We start from the raw sequence: 18,649 nt of genomic DNA, 5'->3' as shown, positions 1-18,649 counted from the left end.
ATGGAGCCATTGCAGCATTTATCAAAACTTAAGACAAAGAGAAGTATGACTGAGAAATAGTTTATTAGACCTGGCAGGGCATTTTTCAGAAAAACTTTTCTTCCTTTGCTGCCATCGAAAAGTAGTGATTCACTGAATTTTTGACAGTAAGGAGTAGGTTCTGAGGAATGTAATGTCTAAAAAAAGAAGTAAGCTTTGAAATATTGAAAAGTCTGATTTTGACAGTTGTTAAATGAAAAGTTCCATTCTTTCAGCCCAGAAATACCCTGTTCAAAATGTATTTAACAGGTTGAAGAAATAGTTTTGCAAACATAAGACCTACCCCAGGATGTTTCAATAATATCAGAAGGATGCATTGTATCCATTAAAACTGGTGCTTTCTCATTTTTTATTCATTATTGCTTTCTGAGGTTTGAGGTTCTCCTCCTGTTTAAAAATGGAAAGCCAAAATGGTAGCAAACATTGACTTTTCATTGTCTGGGTCAGCATGAAGCCTTGTGCACCTCAGCAGCACAAAACCCAGGGCTGAGAGCAGCAAAGGGGCCACAGAAGATGTAAAATCATGATGCTGCATCACTTCAGGAGCTGAACAGTCAATTACTGACAGTGACACTGGGGTCTGAGGGAAAGGAGCATCCTCCAGTGAGCAGCCTTTTGTCAGGAAAGCTGTCAGGCAGGGAAAAAATGGTGTTTTACATTAGACCCCAGGCTGACACAGGCTCAGTAAATTCCAGAGAGCCAAGGCATGAGCTCGTGGTTGACCCTGCTGTTCCACAGCTTGAGCCTCTGCCAGGTGAGCCCTGACATGTCCCATGGCCTCAGGGCCACAGCGCAAACTGGAGCTGCTTTGGTTTCATAGCAGGAACAGACAAAAGAGGGCATGACAGGATGTTTGTTCTCCAAAATCTCAAACATCTTGCAAGAGGAAAAAAAATGCTTGCTGCCTAACTATATAACTTTCTCAGCTGTGACTTTGCAATGGAGATTAAAGACAAAATTTTCCATATGTAAAAGAAACAGGAGTTTTCCTAATAATATGCATATAAATTCTGAGCCCTGAGTTGAAATTGAGAAGATTTCCAAAGAGGACAAAAATCTTTTTGTCTCACTGAGTTACACGTCACTCCGTATGAACTGCTGACTCGGGTGCTTGGCTCCTTTGACTGACACTGCCAAATAATCTGCTCAAGTTTGGGTGGATTGTTGTGCAAATAAAACACAAGTTTCTCCTCAACTTTTTTACACTGAGGGTGGCAGAGCACTGAACAGCTGCCCAGGGAGGGCATGGAGTCTCTCTCTGGAGACATTCCAAACCCACCTGGACACATTCCTGTGTCACCTGCTGCAGGTGACTCTGCTGTGGCACTGAGGTTGGACTGGATGATCTCCAGAGGTCCCTTCCAACCCTGTGGATTCTGTGAATCTTTCCTGACCCTCATGTTAGGCTTTATTTTACATTAACGCCTTTTGGTCACAGCTGAGGAAAAGCTGATCTGAGCCCGTGACCTAAAAATGAAGAACTCAGGATCTTCTGCTGTGCTCTGGACTGCTGGAAGCTACACAGATTTTCAATTTGGGCCAAGCACTGCTGTTCAGAAGCTTAATCCACAGCTGAAAAATCAGAGTGCTGAAAGCCCTGGGATAGTCATAGAGACATTTCCCGGTCGTGCACAGAAGCTCTGTTGTGCCTCCTGCTCCTTGGGGAAGCGCTCAGCCAGAGCAGGCTGACTGGCCATGGGCTTCCCAGTGTCCTTCCTCCTACTCTTGTGGGCCTGCAGCACACACCCCTGAGCTGGGGACATCCTGCCAGCACTGGAACACCACCATGACTGAGGTATTCAGAGTAACTCTGCACAGATCGGCTCAGGGACAGCCACTGAATGAGCCCAGGGGAGAAATTTTCCAGGCTGTGACAGCCTGGAGGGCTCAGCCATGAGGAGAGGAAACTGATTTTGTACCTGCGAAGGCTGTGCTGCTGCTGATGTGCAGGACCTGGAGGGCAAGGGGTAACAAAAAGAGGAATGAGCAGATTGTTTCCATCCATAAAGTGCTGCTGCATGTGGGAAATCGTCTTGCTGACCCCCATGCAGCTAACCGGCAATTCTGGATGATAACCTTTAAAGTTATTGATATTCCATAAACATTGAATCATTATTTTTACTTCAATATGCTTCTCCTGCTGGGAGGTGGGAGAAATTTAGAAAATACTGACGTGTTCTGACCCACTTAGAACAAGGAGACCAGTTGGTGGGTAATTTCCTTTGTATTCCCTTCTTTTTTACTCTTCACTTTGGGATGACTCTTTTAAAAATATTGTGGTGTCATCTTGGCTTTAGTCTGAGCAAAAAGCCAAGCTAAGAGGCTTTCTTGGTAAAAATAAATACAATTATTTTGTCACTTTTCATGCCTATGACAATTTTGTAGTCAAATTTGTCCTTTTTCTTGAAATGTTAAGGAGCCTGGCTGAAACCATTTAGTGAGTTGTCAGTTCTCAAACATCATCAAACTGTCATTCCTGTGAAATAGTAAAACTCTGTAGGAAAGAATAATTAATTGATAGATTTGTGAAGAAATCCAGGAAGATCAGTTGCCTGTAGAACAGGATTCATTTTACTTTCTTGTTCCAGTTATTTTTTATGCTGAACTGTAGCTGTAGTGTACTGTAGCTGTAGAGTAGGCTGGAGTATTGTCTGAGATAGGGAGAAGAGCTCTTATTTCATTATAAAATGCCCTTGTAATACTTGTAATCACTGTAAACACATTACCCTAAATGACTAGGCACCATTTTCTGCTCTGAAGAATTTAGTCCAGTCCACACAGGACTGAATACATGCTTGGTTCTACCAATCAAGTAATTATAAATCCTAGAAATGAAAAAAGAATCAGATTACATCCAAATTCCTTCCTCAGTCGTGCCTTAAGTGCAAGCTTTTTAGTCCAGGCTAAGTTCTGATCATGAAAATTTTATTATAATTAAAATAAGGTCAGAATGTCACTGACCTTTTCTGCTAAATGGTTGGAATGAAGGAGAGGTGGAAAATAGCTGCCTTCTTATTTGCACTGAAGCTCAAATGGAAATGTTTCTTCTTTAATGAACAGAAAATTTTTCTTCTTCTATTTCTGAATTTTAGTGCCAGATCCAGTAAATGCAGGAACATCAGTTGATGGAAGTATTTGGTTTTGGACCAGCTTAAATGCTTCAACACGCTCATGTCCGTCCCTTTTCTAGGCTTTTTTTAAAAGTCTGTGACTTACTTTAGCATAAGCCTTGCTTGGTTACTTTTATTGAAGAATTTCCTAGAATAGGAGTCCTTTCTTTAACTCAGATTAGCATTGTTATAAATAACTCCTTCACCAGACTGTGTTCATGAACAAGCTGTATTCATTACACAAATCACTAACATGCAGAGGTTGAGGCACCTTCATTGTCATACTGAGTCAGTTAGGACAGGATGAAAAACAGGTTTCAGCACCTTTTTTTCTTTTTTTTTTTCTCTTTTTTTTTTTTTTTGTGGTTTTTTTTTTGTTTGTTTGTTTGTTTTTTTCTTGTTTTTTTTTCTTTTTCTTTTTAAATTCAAATTCATTCTACTTGTCCCAAACCAGTGTCAATATTTCTGATCACAGCAAACGAATATTTAGTTTTGGGCCAGCTGCACCACTGCTAACTGACTCATCTTTTGGATACACTGACATATTTGAGTTTTTTAGATCTTCAGGGCAAAATTCTCAACAATCTTCAGAATCTTTGAGTTGCTCCATTAAATGGTAAAACAACCAAGTCATATCACCGACAAGAGGTCAAGCACCATGAGACACTGAACTGAAAGCTGATAACATGGAAGATGAAAAAAATATATGTTCTCAAAGCATAAAGCAAGTCTGTGACAAAAGACAGCTGCTGATCATTGTTATACTTTTCTCTGTTTCACTCAACTCCAACTGAGTGATGGGCTGGATGGAGAGTGCAGCCCAAATCTCATCATATAAATTAGGGCTGCCCTAGTGGCTCATCCTTTTATGGCTGTATTGTAGGAGGGTTGCACTGCCTGGAGACACAAGAGCAGGGTAAGGCTCCATTAATTAACTTTGGGTTTGTCCCCAGTGTCAAACACAGTAGCAAGTGCAGGTGCACAGTAGGTTACTCAGTTTAAAAAAAAAAAAAAAAAAAAAAAAAAAAAAAAAAAAGTCCTGTTGAGTTTAAGTCTACAAAGATTTTCTAAGTATCCAAATTAACTGAGGACTTTGGAGGTGAAGATAAACCTTGTGCAGGCAGGTAAGCAAAGAGTAATGGTGTTTCAGCTGTGGATAGGTTCTATAAACAGCTTTATAGTGACTTATAGGCTTTGTAAAAGGACTTTGAAGAGGATGTAAATGGGAATGATTGTAAATTATGTTCGCTCATTTTCAAGCACACAGTAAAAACCAGGACCACAGCATTGTTCTAGGGTGACTAATGTTTTACACTGTAAAAGTAATCAATTTGATAAGAGCTTCCCATATTTCATTTCTGTTTTATTCACTGGTGCTCCCCGGGATTTGCAGAGATGAGAAAAAAAGCTCCCACATCCCTATCTGGAGGTACATAACATAGGGGAACAAAGTGCTCCCAGGGTTTGTGGGGCCCTTGAACTCCCACCACTCCTGTGCTGCTGTGGCAAGGCATCCAGCAGAGCCAAAATGGGGAGGGTTCAAAGTCCTCTCTCTTCCACTGTGCTTTTCATGAAGTTGTAACAGCTGCACCAAGGTCAGCTTTTTCTGGTTTCTTTCTTTCCTGCTGATTCTCCATCCTGTTAAAGGATAACAGGAGCATGGGTGTTCTCCGACCCCAAATCTACTCTAACACAGCTGAACAGAAAGCTGAAAGCAGAAGGGAGGCTGCTTTTCTTTCTATCAGAATTAAATCTGGCTTGAAATCTGGCTGTGTTTCACAAACTGCAGAATGCTTTTCTAGTTAGTCTCTGATGGAGAGCAGCAGACAAATTTCACCATGCTGCGGCAGTGCATGGCTGTGCCAGCCCCCCAAGGCCACTGAAATATCTTATTTCATTTGTATCCTAGTGCAAGTAAAGGTGGAATTTGTCCCTTTTGAGTTAAATGGCTGAAAAAAGGTCTGTGAGCTCTAGCCAGACTGACCACATACACCATTCTGCTCCTATTTGGGCTAATGTGTTGAGTGACCTGCAAAAATATCAGAATAACCTCTAGAAGATTGCTGTCTAATTAGGTAAGAATAGTTTGACAAATGATAGGAGGATTTCCTAAGAAGCCCTGAGTGTGCAGCATTTTAGGGAACTTCCATTTGCTCATTTAAAGGTAAGAATTCCAGAGGGGGGAAGGGTGAGTGAGTGCTTGTGGTCATTCATCCTCAGCACCTTCCTTTCTGCCAAGACCATCATGGGGTCCTTGAGACTCCTACCCACTGTCACTTCTGTGTAACAAAAACTGCTGGGTTAGGAATGGACTCTCTCCACCTTAAAACAGCTCATACATGTGTTCAAAGCTCTGATAGATCTGTTTCTATTTAGCAGTATACTTGGGTGCAGGCTGAGTTCTGTGCTTCAGTCACATTAACTGGGGTCCAGCTGATGGAGATCTCACAGTTTTAGGAATCACAAGAAAGTTCAGTGTGTTTTTTAGGAGTCTGCTGAAAAACAGGGGGAACTTGATAAGGCACTTAAACATTTTCTAAGTGGTGGAAATCTAAGTTGTGGAGTCCTGCAGCAGGCAGATTAGCATAGGTCAGGAGGAAATTGCTGTCTTTTAAATAACTGTGTGCAAAATGCTAATCTCCACAAACACCTAGGAGAGTCCACACATTGCTTCTTAAGCATTTTGCCCTGCAGATCCTGCTGCATCTGCTCCTGGCACATGATCTGTTCCATAAAGTTTTTGCATTCCTTCTCTCAAAATCAGCCTTGCTGCTTGCCCTCAGGCTTCAGGACCTGTTGAGTATGATGGGTCCACAGGCCAGGAAAGCTTTGTCATCAGCCATGGCACCAGCAGGATCCATACCTGTCTTGTTCATGCCTGCTGTAAGTTCTGCACGATTCCACTCCTGTACTTAAACCAAAAATGTCTCTTTTTTTTTTTCCAGCTTAAACCAAAAATGTCTTTTTTTTTTTTTTTTTTTTTTTTTTTTTTCCCAGCCTTCTCTCCTTTAGTATGAGATTTTGGAATTATTGCCTGAAACAATCCCTGCACGTACTATCTACAAACCTCTTGGTTCCTGCATTTCCATTTATTGCAGAAAGAGTAGGTGGAAAGGGAGCAGAAAGAACGCCATGCTGCTCAGTGTGGAATTTTTTTATTTCTCTTTCAAGTCAGTTTGTGTATCTTTATTTCCACCTCCTGCCTACTTCTCTCAAGATCTTTGAAGTCATAGAGCCACTTAAGTTTCTCTGCTTATTTTCATTCTGTCAAATAAAGACTGGGCTGCCAAAAATATACTCTCAACCCTGGAGATTTCCTACACTTGGGACTTGTGCTAAAAGAGCAAGTGAAGGTCCCCTAGGGAATAACTCTGCTGTTTAAAGCTACTGGAAGCTGTGGCAGGTGTATGGGCTTTCCCCTGTAAGCTGTCTTCATCAGATGAGAGAATTATTACTCATGCTCAGTACAGACAGGCATACTGTCCACTGCTAATAACTTAAGGGTCTGTCACTCAGTTCAAGGAAAACAGTTATGTTGGTTTTTCTTTCCTTTCTTCTTCTTTCTTCTTCTTCTTCTTCCTATTCTTCTGCTTCTTTCCCCGATTTTTCTTTTAAAGAAAATATCAGTGTGGGAGGAAAAACTCCAAACAGTAGAGTGAAAAAAACAAAGGCAACTGTTAAAATAAATCCAGATTTCTAAATCTTATCTCTCCATTGAACATACACATCTGTTCCTCTGTCTGCTGTAACCACATGTTAACTCCTCACTAGCTGCTTTTGTCTCTACGCTGTTTCTTTTCTATTTTCCTTGCACAAATTATGCTACATCTTGTCAAATTGAAACAACACAAATACTACATGAAGTACACCTTGCCGGTGTAAGGGACACGTTATTTTCCACCGGCTGGAAAAAAACAATGGTGACATTTTAATGCTGGAATCTGAAAAGTCTCTTGTCCTACCCATTCATTACAGTGTCAGTCCAAGTAACATCAGCATGAATGTAACAATTCTAACCATCTTAAAGAATGGGCATTCTGAAATACAGCTTTATGAAAAGCTAATAAAATGCAATTACTGTCCAGCTTTGATTCAGAGTCATAACAGTCCATTTAAGAATTCACGTTTTTATTACCTTGCAAAATACTGAAATCTGGGGATTTGGTTTATTGTTTTAATTCCCTCCAGCTGAATGTAACTACCTGTTATATATGTTCACTAGAGCAGCACAGGTCAGTACATAAAAATAAAAGTTATAGCAGTACATAAGCTGGATTACTCTTTTAAACAGGATGGTGAAATATGATCATGCCTTTCACTCCCTGTGGGTTTCTGGTAGGATTTAACTGTGTATGGAGCTTTTCAGAGTGAGTGTCCATTAAGCTGCCACGGGAGGGAGGTTTGCACAATATCTGAGCCTCAGGGAGGCACACACGAGGTCAGGTACGTGGGGTCAGCCCCGTGCCAAGGGCAAGTTTCCTGCTGACTACACAGCTCACAGCAAAGACGGTCTCCTGCCTTTGTTTCACAGATGGGCTGCTCTGTCAAAGAACTTGCAGCTGCTAATACAAATCTTGAGCTACTGGAGACGGAGCAAGAGCACAAATCTCTGGCCCCCGCAGCTTGCTGCTGTCTGGAAGTGTGTTGACAGAAAGGGGCCAGGTAGGCACCAGTGCACATCCCTGAGAGAGTGCTAAAGGACACCATCATTCTCCCAGTGCCTCAGCAGAAGTCACTCCGTGGGGTCCTAGCTCCTGATCAGAGGGGAAAAGCTCCCTTTTATTGCTAACTTTAGTATATATATTAAAAATTACCAGCAAGCTTCTTGGAGGGGAATGATCCAAGGAACAGAGTAAAATGTATGATATTACCTACAGTATTTGTACTCTCTTTCAGAATGAGCTTGTACTCAGCTTCTTCCTCAACTGGTCCAAAAATACCTTGGCAGAAGATTCATCATCTCTGACCTTAGGTATGTGGGTTACCAATCTTATTTCTTTTCTAAGAAGTTATAATCCTTGATATTATTATGCAAGGGTGAGTCTAAAGTGTTTAGATGCTTTGGGGGTTTTTAGGATGTAAGGATGGCAGCAAATAATTCCTGATTTCTCAAGGTCTTTGAAAATGTGTTACTAATGTCACCTATGGATTTCTTTCTCTTTCTCGTATTCCTTTCAGCCTTGCTTCATTTCTTTTTGAATAAGCATGCTTATATGCAAACCAAAAGTTTATTTCCACAAACTGTGGCAAGATTCTTGTTTTACAAAACAAAATATTCAAAGATTTTGGAGGAAAGGATGTGAGTCATGACAAAGCACAATGTGTGCTTGCACAAGCGAGGAAAATCAGGGGTGACTTCTAAAGTAATTTTCACAATGAGTGGAGCAAGTAAATAACAGAACATTATGTTAATGCTTAGGCATACATTATCAATGACTGTGGTAATTCACTTCTTGCTAAATGAGATGCTGCACTGTTCCCTTAGCCTATCTAAATACTTAACCCATTTTCCTCTTCTGTCCAGTGCCTAATTTAATCTAATTTCTGACATTACAACATTAAGAGCCAAAGCATAAACCATAAAAAGCAAACTCTGAGTGTTTACTTAAAAAAGCTTATTATAAGACAAATCAGAACTAATAGTCCAGCTTAGTAATAAGATTCAAAAGGTGCTATTCCCTTACCTGCTGGAACTCCCGGAGGGAGAGGGCAGGACCCTTCGGTTAACAAGCAAGCTCTGAATACTGGGTGGGGCATAGTTTTTATCTCTGCGGAGCCTCCCACTACCTGCCAGAAAGGAGGATCCAAACCATTTCCACCGAGATAAAAAAGGAGCCACAGGAAGGAGTAGACATCCAGTGCTCCTGTGGGAGTCACATGCTTGGGGGTCACATGTTTGATGGTCACATGCTTGGGAGTCACCTGCATAAAAGCCAGATGCATGGGGGCCAGATGCATGGGAGGTGGAAGCCAGGAGGTAAAGTCTTCGTCTTCGTCTTCGTCTTCGTCTTCGTCTTCGTCTTCGTCTTCGTCTTCGTCTTCGTCTTCGTCTTCGTCTTCGTCTTCGTCTTCGTCTTCGTCTTCGTCTTCGTCTTCGTCTTCGTCTTCGTCTTCGTCTTCGTCTTCGTCTTCGTCTTCGTCTTCGTCTTCGTCTTCGTCTTCGTCTGGCAAAATAAAACCTCATCAAGGAGTTTGCAGCTGCACTCTGCACCACAATGATTTAGCTTGTTGTTATGTACTCCAAGTGATAGGATCGTTTCCAAGATCATCAGTTTTCCGCATTTCAGAAAGGATTGCATCTCTGCATATTTAGTTTGCATGTCCATTAAGTTAATTTAATCCCTCTGCAGACCAAGGTTTCATTATCTCTTTCACTGGAACCATGTCTTTTTAATCCATCAGAACAAAATAAATCCTATTCTGCTTCTCAGCCTTTGGAAGATTCCCCCTGTGTGGAGTTTATTTGATTAGGGCATGCCATTATCATATTAAACCCATTATGACTATTGAAAATTACTAATGGTTGCTCTCACTTTTACAAAGGATCAAGGAGATAATGCAAAGATGTCCTAGGTATTAGGAAAGTGTAATCTGGGTCCATGGGCTGCATCTCTCTGTAGGTGTCTTTGAGCAAAGATACAGATGTCAGCGTGAACTGAGACACAAGGCAGTTAAAGTCCCAGAATAATTTTGATATGTCACCAACATTCAGCTTCCTAATTATTACGGAGAATCTGGGTGTAAAAGTTTTATGCAAAATCACAAACTGAATCTATAATAAAATTGAGAAATAATTTGCAACCTGATAATTCCTACATTGGTGTCCCAAGCCAGGATTTTCTAAAGGATCAGCCATTTATTTTTGTTGTCAGTGGCAGCAAAATCAAGGAAGAGAATGAAGGAACAGAGGCAAGAATGTGTTTAGTGGGTGTTTGATTAAAGCTGAGTGCCAGGTCTGTTCCTCACTGTGTAGTTACTGGTGGTGAGGGTCACAACGTGGTTGGGGAAGATTAATTAGTGTGTCTCTGGCCTCGAGCAGTGGAGTTACAGGGGGATTAGTTTTTTTCCTGTTCAAAAACTCTGCCTTTTACAGTTTGGATACTTCACTTCTAGACATAGGGCAAAACCTTTGTTTAACACAGGGGAAAGTAACAAACGAAATCCCAAACCACAAGCAAAAGCAGCTCTCTTTAGCCTAGAAAATTGATCCTTATTTTTTACTGATAAACCAGTGGTGGCACATGAGGTCCAAACAATGAGTTTAGAGCTGGTAAAAGCATGGAACCAGAATCGTGGGCTGAGCTGCTCTGGGTGCTGCACAATTTGTGGTAAGCTGTGGAAGCAAGTGAGCTCAACTATCAGAGGGAGACCTTCCATGCATGTGCTGATTGCCCACCTGAGAAATCTGTTGAAACATATATTTCACAGCTGTTTTTCTATTCTTCACCTCATCTTTGGAGTCAGGCTGCTGCCATGCCCCAGTGAGCTCACCGAAATCTTTGTTCCATGGCATGCTGCATTCTGTTGGCACCCAGAGGAGACACGAGTCCAGCTGAGGCAGGAGGAGGTATCTGGTCACACCAAGGTGCCAGGGAGCAAACAAAGAGTTGCTGGGAGGAGCAAAGCAGGCCCAGAGGTTCTTGCTGGTTGAGGGTGCCAGCAAGATTTGAAGGCAAACTCTGTAGCAGTGCCATAGTCTGTCTGGGGAGGAATTAAGTTCACTGGGCCTGTAGGAAAAAGGTGGTTGCCATGAAAATACGTACTTTTTTCCCTCCACAAATTTCATTTCTTTCTGAGGTTATAGGGTCTTAATATTTGTCTGTTTTGAAAAATAACTCAAGTTTAATATGGGCTATAGCTTTCCATGGGTCTGGTAAATTCTGTCTCAAGCAAAAAATATCATCTCTCTCTTGGTTAGGATCAATATGAAATAAGATTAATGTCCAATAGGATCAGGTTATGAATTTTGATCAAAGCAGCATCTTTCTCTTACACTGCTTTAATTTATAAATGCTTTAGGTAATTACATTCACTAAAGTAAAATAAAAATTAAAATTTATGAATTTGTACTCTGCTCCCAGCAAAAGAGGGATTGGAAATCAGTGTTGAATTTACTTGACATGAATACTGAGTCAGTACTCTCAGTGGGGTGAATTCTGAATTACCCTGGATATTGTCAGCATTTCATTATACCAAACTCACTACAAGGCAGTGAGAGCAGATATCAGGAATGATTTCACAATCAGACTTTCATAAAAGCCCTTTTAAAAAAAGAAGGAAGAAAAGTCTATCAAAAACATTTTTATATAAACTTGTTTATTTTTCTTTTCTTGAATTTCTATTTCCCTAAAATATTGACAATTCAGACTGGTTTAGTTCTTCTATGGGCTATAACACTGTACAGCCCAGCCCCAGTTCTGGCATGTCTAATTAGTGCTCCAGGCATTTATAAAAGCCTCTGTCCTTGAGGTGCAGTAGGGGAACAGGTTCTGTGTCCTTGTCCAAGCTTTCCAGGGAGACTGTAATATGGCATTCCTCTCTACATAGAACCACAGTCCTCATGTAGTCCCTGAGGAGAATGAGGCTCTCTTGCTCATGTCCCAGTACTGTTTTGATCTTCTGAAGTTGTTCACTCTTGATGCAAAGCTTTTGCCACAAGTTGCCTTCCTGATTTAGTCACATTTGCCCATGAGCGCCTCTGCTTGGCTTGGAGGACTAAAGCACTGAGACAGTGGGTGTACTTAGAGCTGCCTGGATGAAGTCACATACTTTGGAGGCTGTAACTAAAACAGGCAGATGGTTGGCTTGGGGCGTTCAACAGCAGCCCTGGAAAACCAAACAGGTTCCAGTCGTCTTTGATGCCAGATGTCAAAACAGGCTGTCACCAAGAAGAAAGGTCTAAGAAAAATTTGAGGGTGCAGAATACAGAATAATATTGAGCTCCCTAATGGCAGAGCTGACAGTTAATTAGTTTCTTCACATTGCTTTGCAGTCCACATGTGAAATGCAATGTATTATTAGGTTTCAGTTTCCCTGTTGATTTTGTCAGTAGCATCTTCCTCACCATTTATATTTCTCAAATGTTGTGCACAGTGTAATGCAGAGCTTGTTTTAAAAATACTGCTAAGGAAAACATTGCACAAATGGTAGAACATGGAACTGCTAGTTCTCCAGTATGCCAGAGAAGACCATATAGATAAAGAAAAGAACTACATACTTGAGTACTGGGAAGATCATCTCACCTTCAGTAGAAATCTGAGCACTAATGGCCTTCATTTCTTCATTTGAAAAGACAAAAGGGCCCACAGCTTTCTCATGTTTATGTTCCTCAGTAAGAGATTATAAATTGGCAGTGTTTGGGATTTTCTGTAGCAGGGCTGGTGGCTGATTTCTACTCAGAACAGTGGGCTACAGAGGCACAAATCAGAAAGGAAGAAACTGTATGTGTTCCAAATACCTCATCATTTGGTATTTGACACCATCAAGACCAGGGAGTGAAGAATCCATCCCTGGGAGAAACTCTTGCTTCAGCTGTAGCCAGTGCAACTTTGTCCTGTACCTGCAACAGACCAGCACTTGGCCCTTGTCTAAAATGGGCTGCTAGTAGAGTACGACACTTCCCAAAAATGCAGAGCCTGAGCTCGAGTCCATCTGCCCAAGATTGGAAGTAATTATTGCTTATGTATTCTATTATCATTTGAGGCTAAAATCATCTGGACTTCAAAGAGGATATGATTCAGCACTGAGTGTGGGAAAATCAAAAATATACCAGCTGAGTGTAGCTAACAGTAATGGAGTTTTACTGAGAAATATAAGCAACAGTGTTCTCTTTTATGGTTATGAGATTTCCCACGCTCTGTTATTTTTTATTTCTCTTCTTTTTAATTTTTTTCCATTGCTACTCAATTTATTGCATACTAAGATCAAATATTTTAGTAATAGTTGTGCCTATAGTGTGTATTTCCGAATTCATTTTGCATATTCAATTAGAAATGCATTTTCCCTTCTTTTTTTTTTTTTTTTTTTTTCCTTTTTTTTAGAAACTTATTTACTTTTCTTACTTTCAAGGAAAAAATAAAAACCAATTCCAACAGAGAAATTCCTTCATTGGATACACCACACTGTAAAAATTAATGAAAAACAAAGGCACTGGTAATGCTGGTAGAAAAGAGAAGGGAAAGGCATGATGATCAGCTGGATTCTGATGATGTAATTTAGCCTCTGAAATCTGTTGCTCTTGCTAAGCCACTCATGGTGACTCACTGCAATTCACAAAATTAACCGAGCCCACAAGTGAATCACGTCCTCATATTAAAACACAACTGCCCTTGTGTTATACCCTGTGCAATACTCTAGAATTCTACATTTCCTGTTGCAAATTCAAGGCAAAAGGACCCACGGCTTAAGAAAAAAAAAAGGTAGAGTGTCTTTGCACGAAAAAAAAAATTGAATTTTATGGGCTTTTTCTTACCCTGGAAAAAACTCAGCATTGTCTGATTCATGGGGTTTTCATGCCCTGTCCCTCCCTGTTTCTATTTGCATGCCACAAGAAATGAAATAAAGTACAGTCTTGCCAAGTGATTTGTCAAGGTTCATAAGGGAGAATAACAAATGAAGAGCTGCTACTCAGTCTTCTAAGTCCCAGCTTAGTGATTTCTTCCTGAGATATCAATTCTTCAAGAGTGTTTCAGGCCCTTCTCTAGTTAGGATGTGATTAAAAATGCATTTTTTTAGTCTCTAAAGGGGACAAATTGGAGATGGATTCATATTATGAAATTCCACTCCAAGCATCATAAACTCCGTAGTGTTGGTATCCAGGCTGCCTGGAAAATTTAAATTATAGCAGTTGTATGTACACACTGTGATATTGCTAATTCATTTGAGTTGCCTTCCTTAGGATAAATGGCTCTCTCTCAATTACAGTGACTCTCTGGCTGTCAGCAGTACATGACACCTCTGTCATTGTGTCTGCTGAGCAGTTATTTTAGTCTCTCTTCACTCCAGAGGTTACACATTTGGTTTCTTTAGAAAAATACACCCAACATGGCTTATCCATTACAGCATCCCCTGTGCCGCCTCCTCTGCTGAACAGAGGAAAAGCTGAGCAGAGGGAATTCACAGAATTCACAGAATGTGTAGGTTGGAAGAGACCTTCAAGATCACCGAGTCCAACCCATGCCCTAACACCTCAACTAAACCATGGCACCGAGTGCCACATCCAGTCTTTTTTTTTAAACACATCCAGGGATGGTGACTCCACCACCTCCCTGGGCAGGCCATTCTAGTATTTTATCACTCTTCCTGTAAAACCTCTTTCCTAAAATCCAACCTATATTTCCCTTTGTGCAGCTTCAGACTGTCCTCTCGTTCTGTCAGTTGTCTGGAGAAAGAGACCAACCCCCACCTGATACAACCACTTTTCAGGGAGTTGTAGAGTGTGATAAGGTCACCTCTGAGTCTCCTTTTATCCAGGCTAAACAACCCCAGTCATTCCTCAAAGGGCTTGTGCTCCAAGCCTCTCACCAGGGAGTTGGATTTCTTGTTGGCTGTAAGAGCTCTGGGGTATGTGTGGGGAGGAGAAGGCAAGAGTGAGACACAGAGTGCCCAGGTATCTGCTGAGGCTGAAAGGCACACGTGGGAACCCTCCTGCTACCCAAGGAACGGTCCTGGTACTCCCTAAAAAGCCTCCTGTGGCAGTGCATGACTGGTACGTGATGGCTGCTCTTACATCCTCATCATCCTTTCCCACTGCCTCTGTCTCTTAGAAGATGTGTGTTCTATTTAAAGCATTAATTACCACTGTGCTGTCTTGTCTGGTGTTGTTATGTCACCCTGCAAGTGGGTTCAGGGCTGGTGTGGCAGTCACAGATCCCAGGGTGCAGGAAGGAGAGCAGGACTTCTCTATCTGAGGTCTCCAGCTCTGTTTTAGCAGAGAGGTGGGAGAGCAGACCCCAGCTCATGAGACATCCTTGTTGTGTCTCTTGCTTAGCAGGATTGAGTTCTTACATTTTCGGGTAAATTAGTGATTGTAATCCAGCTTTGGTCTAATTAAATGCAGCCCTATTTGCCTGAGTAAAACCAGGCAACTTCACACAGGCAGTGTCTGGGCTGTCCTTGGTGACCAGGTGGTGCAAAATGGCTCAAACCCAGCTCCTCAGCCTCAGCTCAGGTGAAACTGCAAAACAAGGAGGTCAGATAGATATTGAGAAGAGGTTGTGCTCACCATTACCTGATTTACAGTGGTAAAAGGCATCTTTTCTCTGCTGTGTTTCCCTGCTCTCTCTGCAGGGCAGGTAAAGCACATTACTTACCCAGCTTCAAGGACACACCTTTTTGGCAGTGAAGACATCTGGCTCAGTGCCTCCAGGAGAAAGATGGAATAGGATTTGCTTAGTCATTTCTTTCACATTATGAGACTGATTCTTCTTGCTTGGAAAATGAAAAAAAAATTTTTTTCAGTGGGAATTGTATCAGACTCCTAAAGTGCATCTAAGTAGAAAAATCTATGAAAGCAATAGGTTGCATGAAAACCAGCCTGGAACACATAAAATACAGAATGAGGAAGGGAGAATTTATATATGATGTTTTTTCTCTAACTTGTTTTGGAATTGGTCAGCAAACTTGCTCTTTTTTCCCTTTTTTCTTTTATTTTCTTTCTCTTGGGAACTGGAAAAAAAAAAAAAAACACAACAGTGTTTTTAACCAGACAGAGCTGCAACAATAGTGAATAGTGCCATCAGTGACTGCCAAAAAAAACACCCCAATTATTTGTCACTCAAGCATAAATTTCCCACTGAATTTCAGATTGATGGCAATTAGTAAACAGAAAATCTCACTGGCAGTTAACAAACAGGAAAGAAAATGAGCACTGCATGTCAGACCACTTTTTTCCATCACTCTCCTTATCCATGTTTTCTAATTTCATCCCTGATTTAAGCATGCAGCAGGTTTTTATACACTAGCTAATGTGCATTTCAATATTTTACAGATCTACTTCCTCTAAGCTGTTAACTGAAAAAATCAAGCTGTCTGACCTTTTTTTAGGTCCTCAGTCAGCTGGTCGCAAACCTGGAGTACAACTGGTCATATCCTACAAGGACACCCGTCTGACAATAATGCTGAAACACATGAGGAACCTCGTGAGTATTTTTATCAGGATGTAGAACTCCTAAGTCCTTGCCTTTGCAGAGTGCTGTGAAAACATTAATCTTCAAACAGCCTTTCTGGGATAACTAATTTCAGCTCAAAGTAATGGTAGTGCTGTTCTGTCATGATTTAACGATTGGTTTTTTCCTTTGAGCTCACTCTGTATGGCTACAGGTGTGAGACAGATACAGAAACTGAGTTTCCTTAATGGCTGGTAATGGCCTTTTCCAAGAAAACCAATTTTGATACTGTTTTGGCCCTCTCAGCTGACACATTTTGATAGCAGTCAGACAGAAGGCATCATGCAGCAGAATGACTTTTTGCAGCATGTCAGCCTGGCACTCTGGATTGATATACCCAGACATTTCCTTCTAGTCCAGCCTGTCTGTCTATGGAGAGGGAAGAGCTCAGCAGAGGGAGCAGTGCTGTATTTTAAGGAGCAATGTCATTTGGAAACGTGATGCTCAGCTTTGTAACACTGCCAGGAGGCGGAGAGGTAAATGTTGAGTGTTCCTGGAGCCAGGCAATGCTCCTGCAGCACAGGATTCCTGCAGGTGGAATTGGCTGCTGAGGGTGACTCCAGAGATGGAGCTGGCGTGTGAAGTGTGATCTCTCACTAGAGGAGCATGTCAGCTGCTCCATAATGAGTTCCATGCCTAGACGTGCTCTTGAATTCCCATCGCTCATGTCACAAGCCATGGCTGTGACAAGAGAGCCTTTATTTGTCTAGCTAGGGGATTTGAGTATTTATTAGCTGTTGTGGGCTCTCAGTGCGTGCTCTATGCCACCTCCATGACAAAGTGGATTGCAATCCCTCTTCCTAAATGGGGCCAAACTGAGGGGCTTATGTGAGCACCAGCCAGTAAGAAAATGAGGCTGACTGTTTAATTAGAGGTATGAGAAACATGAGGCTTACATAGCTCTGACTGTTCTCTGCTGGCCACTCTGGCTTCTCATTTGCAATTCAAGCATCTCCATTCTCATCTATAACATTCAATACATCTCTGTCCTGAGACTTGTTTTCTGTGTCCTGTGTGTGCCACTTGGACAGGTGAGATCAGCCTCTGCTGACAAGTCCAATTTATACAAACTTTACCTTCAGGATGTAGCACAAAGACCCTCTTTATTTTTTCTGTTGAGCTTTTTAAATCTGAGTGACTGATAAATTTCTGATAAAGTTCTAATTAGTGGGAGAGGCCACCAATTAAATGATTGCCATGCTGATGATATCATTGAGACTTCAAGCAGGTGATGTGGACATGCAAACAAACAATTTGCTGGTGTTGGAATTAGTCTGTCTTTCTCCTTGTTTCCTTCATTATAAGTGTGTAGGCTCCTCACTGTGTTCTTAGGACGTTCTGGCCATTTAATTAAATGAAAGTAAATTACAGCACAGATAGTTGTGTAGTGCAAACATAAAATCCTGGGTTCAGTTCACTTCATTATGGAAAGGGACAGTACAACTTGGAATTACTGAAAGTAGGTAACTTAAATCAAGCCCATTTTAGTGAGTTTGCAGAGAAGTGGTAGGAGTTCTGTTCAGCAGGACTAACAGTGATTCATTAAGTGGAAATAAGGTCATTGTTGTGGTAGCCTAACTTAGGCAATCATGTTTTTATATCCTGGGCTTCCAACTACTTTCTTCCACCTGGCCATCCATCCGTTGTCATCTGATCTGAAATATGAAATAGTGCTTCGGGGTACTGTGATACTGGACTGCCTTCAGACCAGTAACCTGTAATAGGAAGGTTCTTTACCCCATTAGTAATCTTCTCAGCCTCCTGGACATATAAATCAATCATTCTGATGTGTCCTCTTTTTTTTTGCCTTTCCTTTCCTCTTCTTTTTTTTGGTTGAGCTGAACAGGGATTTTAAAAGTATGCCAAGATCATATCTTATTCAAGACATGTTAAAGCTATTTCAGGTATATTCAGTCTTTTGCAGAGTCTCACTAATTATATTTTACTGGTTCATCTGTACAGAGATTACTTTGCTATCTTGTTTTATTTCATAATTTATAGTAAATAATTTTTGTTCTGCTCTTCCCTATTTAATTTATCTCTATAAAGAGATTTTATGATGTGTTCAGATGTGAAAATAATTGTAGTAGGCCAAATTAATCCCAAATGTAGCTTCACAACTGACAGGAATTGTGATCAAGACTTTTGATCCACAAAAATAAATTTGATTTAGTGTTTACATCTAGGAGTTTTAATAGGAGACCTAGATCCTGCTGTGCAAATCCTGTATTGATATCCGATGCACAAGAGACTCCCTAAAGAGCTGGTATTTTTTATAGCCACTCTAAGGTGTCACACTGGTCCTTTAAAGGAGGAAGCCAGAAGACTGCAGTG

The 18,649-nt window shown here is 41.1% G+C and overlaps 1 protein-coding gene across 1 annotated transcript in view; it reads left to right on the top strand.

The window, feature by feature from the left end:
* PIK3C2G (phosphatidylinositol-4-phosphate 3-kinase catalytic subunit type 2 gamma) overlaps positions 1 to 18,649 on the top strand; it is a 184,286-nt gene that overhangs the window by 146,323 nt on the left and 19,314 nt on the right. Inside the window, exons 29-30 of the mRNA XM_066319528.1 lie at positions 8,046 to 8,121; positions 16,194 to 16,288. Of these exons, the coding sequence (XP_066175625.1) occupies positions 8,046 to 8,121; positions 16,194 to 16,288 (171 nt within the window). The remainder of the gene's footprint in view (positions 1 to 8,045; positions 8,122 to 16,193; positions 16,289 to 18,649) is intronic.

This window comes from Sylvia atricapilla, chromosome 5 (assembly GCF_009819655.1).
Source record: "Sylvia atricapilla isolate bSylAtr1 chromosome 5, bSylAtr1.pri, whole genome shotgun sequence".
In the NCBI taxonomy this organism is placed as follows: domain Eukaryota; kingdom Metazoa; phylum Chordata; class Aves; order Passeriformes; family Sylviidae; genus Sylvia; species Sylvia atricapilla.
Note: the sequence above shows the minus strand (reverse complement) of the source record. Positions and strands in the feature narration are given on the sequence as shown.